The sequence below is a fragment of the Palaemon carinicauda genome, chromosome 18 (genome assembly GCF_036898095.1).
Source record: "Palaemon carinicauda isolate YSFRI2023 chromosome 18, ASM3689809v2, whole genome shotgun sequence".
Classification (NCBI taxonomy): domain Eukaryota; kingdom Metazoa; phylum Arthropoda; class Malacostraca; order Decapoda; family Palaemonidae; genus Palaemon; species Palaemon carinicauda.
Genome location: NC_090742.1, coordinates 64,379,332 through 64,381,831, shown reverse-complemented (window position 1 = coordinate 64,381,831; position 2,500 = coordinate 64,379,332). Strand labels below are relative to the sequence as shown.

The window sequence follows — 2,500 nt, the reverse complement described above, 5'->3', positions numbered from 1 at the left end:
CTCTCTCTCTCTCCTCTCTCTCTCTCTCTCTTACTCAAATGTCTGACGTCAATGGGCGCAATAAATTGATTAAAACAATAAAAAATCTCTCTCTCTCTCTCTCTCTCTCTCTCTCTCTCCTCTCTCTCTCTCTCTTACTCAAATGTCTGACGCCAATGGGCGCAATAAATTGATTAAAACAATAAAAAATCTCTCTCTCTCTCTCTCTCTCTCTCTCTCTCTCTCTCTCTCTCTCTCTCTTTTAATTTACTATTTCTTTGCAAAAACATCAAGAATTTTGATTGGTGAAGACCTTGATATAAATACTACTTCTATGTTTGAGTCGTTTGAAGCACTTAGAATGAAAGGGCGCATTGCGTCCATATATCTCATTACCAATACTATTACCATTCTCTCTCTCTCTCTCTCTCTCATGGATACCAGAGCTATGCATTGCAGCCCTTTTTAGCCAAGTAGGCCATACCACTAATCAGACTTCTTATGAAACAGAAGGTCCTCTTTGAAATAGATTCATCTAATTTTTTTTGTTTTTTATAATTTGCTATTAAACGTTTAAATACTGAAGAGATAAATAGAGCAATTAAGGATTGCATTACCTGATCATCCATGACCGGTGATGGTGGTTTGGACTCCGAAATGTTCTCCCCGGCATCTGGCAACAGTGTGACGTCACTCGCAGGCTGGGAAATGTAGAAAATGCTCTCGTTTTGCTCCTGTGAGTCAAGGTCAGCCTCGGCGGTACTGTCTGTAGAAAGAAAGATGAAAATTGTAAAATTAATCCGGGTGAAACTGAACAATTGGATATGTGGAACGGCTGCTTATGTTTTTATACATCTATCATAATCTGATTCCAGACAGACAGACGGACAGAGAAGCTTTTGATTCTACAATTCAATCTTTTCAGATATGTAACAAAGTTTTTTCCCTTTCGTGCAATTTTGTAATAAACAATGTAAAAACACAGTACTATTATTCAATTCTTAACAAAAGAATGAGAAATATGCATCTTTATTTTCATTTTTTTATCATGAGATAGTTACAGAAAACTTTTTCAATTCTATGAACACTTCGACAATAATATTGAATCCCGAGTTTGAAAATACGAAATAGTGCATAAAATATTACAATAACAAGCATCTTGACCTGAACATACAGGTCAATAGACTACACGTAAACCAGCTAGTTGTGCTCTTAATTATGTATATTTCGGACACTATCTTCATCACAATGACATTTTTCCAGATGACTGAGACACCAGCTAATCAGCCTGAATCCAGAAAGAAACAAGCACACACAAATTACTTTATCTTCATTGAAAATAACCAAAGGAACGTTCTTTAAAAAGATTACTTTGGGTAATTTACTTTCTACAAACTCCGGGCATATTTTAAAACACTTCATTCAGAATATATTTGGAGTTATTTAATGCATTAAGATGTAAAACAATGTTAAGCAGGATATAAAAGAAAACAAATTTTCAATGAATGGGATGATACCATATTGTTATTGTTTTACAGTTCTAGAAGCATTATTTTTTTTATTTTTTAATATACATTCTTACGAAGCTGGTCTAGCATAAGAATAAATATTCTATTCATGTATTTAATTTGTGTATTAAAGAGATATATAGCCAGCTCGTAAGGTGTGTTCCACTCTCGTAGGTTTAATTAATGTATGTAAATTACACATGACTTTCGTCATTCATTCAATTGTATTTTCATTCAATTCAGTATATGTAAATTTACGTTATTTTAAAGAATTAACTTTTTTTATTTCATGTAGTTTTGTTACGAAGTCTTACGTAATCTTCTTTAGGAATGCTGTATTATACACACGAGATATGAGCACGAGGGATTACGTCATTTGTTATGTTCCCACGTGGTTAGAAAGTCCATGAAAATTCTCTAAATAGATTTACTCTTCTTTTTATTTTCAAGAGAGTTAGCTGAGAGAGGGTTGCCGCGCAAGCAAGGTTAGTACCCCTTCTTCAAATTACTCTGCTGGCAACCCTAAGCCGCTAGAGCTATGCCTACCACACTACGAGAATGATCTATTAGAATTTTCTAAACGAATTAAGTCAATATATATGGCTCCCAGGAATGAATAAGTAGCAGAAGAGATCCAGCCAAAGTTTGCCTGCCCTCTCTCCTCTCAAGTGTGTGTCCTCTCAAATGTAAATAAGTGATTTTTACCCAATGTATATCATGTATGGTGTTGTTCAAACGTTGGTGAATTTATTGGATGTTAATTCAAGTGTAGTGTGTTAATTCAAGTACCTTTTACCATAAATTTTGTAACTGGCCCTGTGAGATTTAGGCTAAACAGTGAAGTGCATTAAAATTTCCTTATTGTATATCTATTAGTCTTAAAGAGTTAGTTCTTCTACTTTATTATCAATAATTAAATATTTTTATAAAAATAATTTCCAGTGAAACAAGTGATTGTATATTTGTTTTCATAATGTCTTCCTTTTGTCTTAGTCTAAGGTTTAATTCAGATT

At 33.7% G+C, this 2,500-nt stretch overlaps 1 protein-coding gene across 1 annotated transcript in view; it reads right to left on the bottom strand.

The window, feature by feature from the left end:
• Window positions 1-2,500, bottom strand: part of LOC137657864 (protein unc-13 homolog 4B-like) — a 47,916-nt gene that overhangs the window by 26,959 nt on the left and 18,457 nt on the right. Inside the window, exon 2 of the mRNA XM_068392467.1 lies at window positions 597-741. Within this exon, the coding sequence (XP_068248568.1) occupies window positions 597-741 (145 nt within the window). The remainder of the gene's footprint in view (window positions 1-596; window positions 742-2,500) is intronic.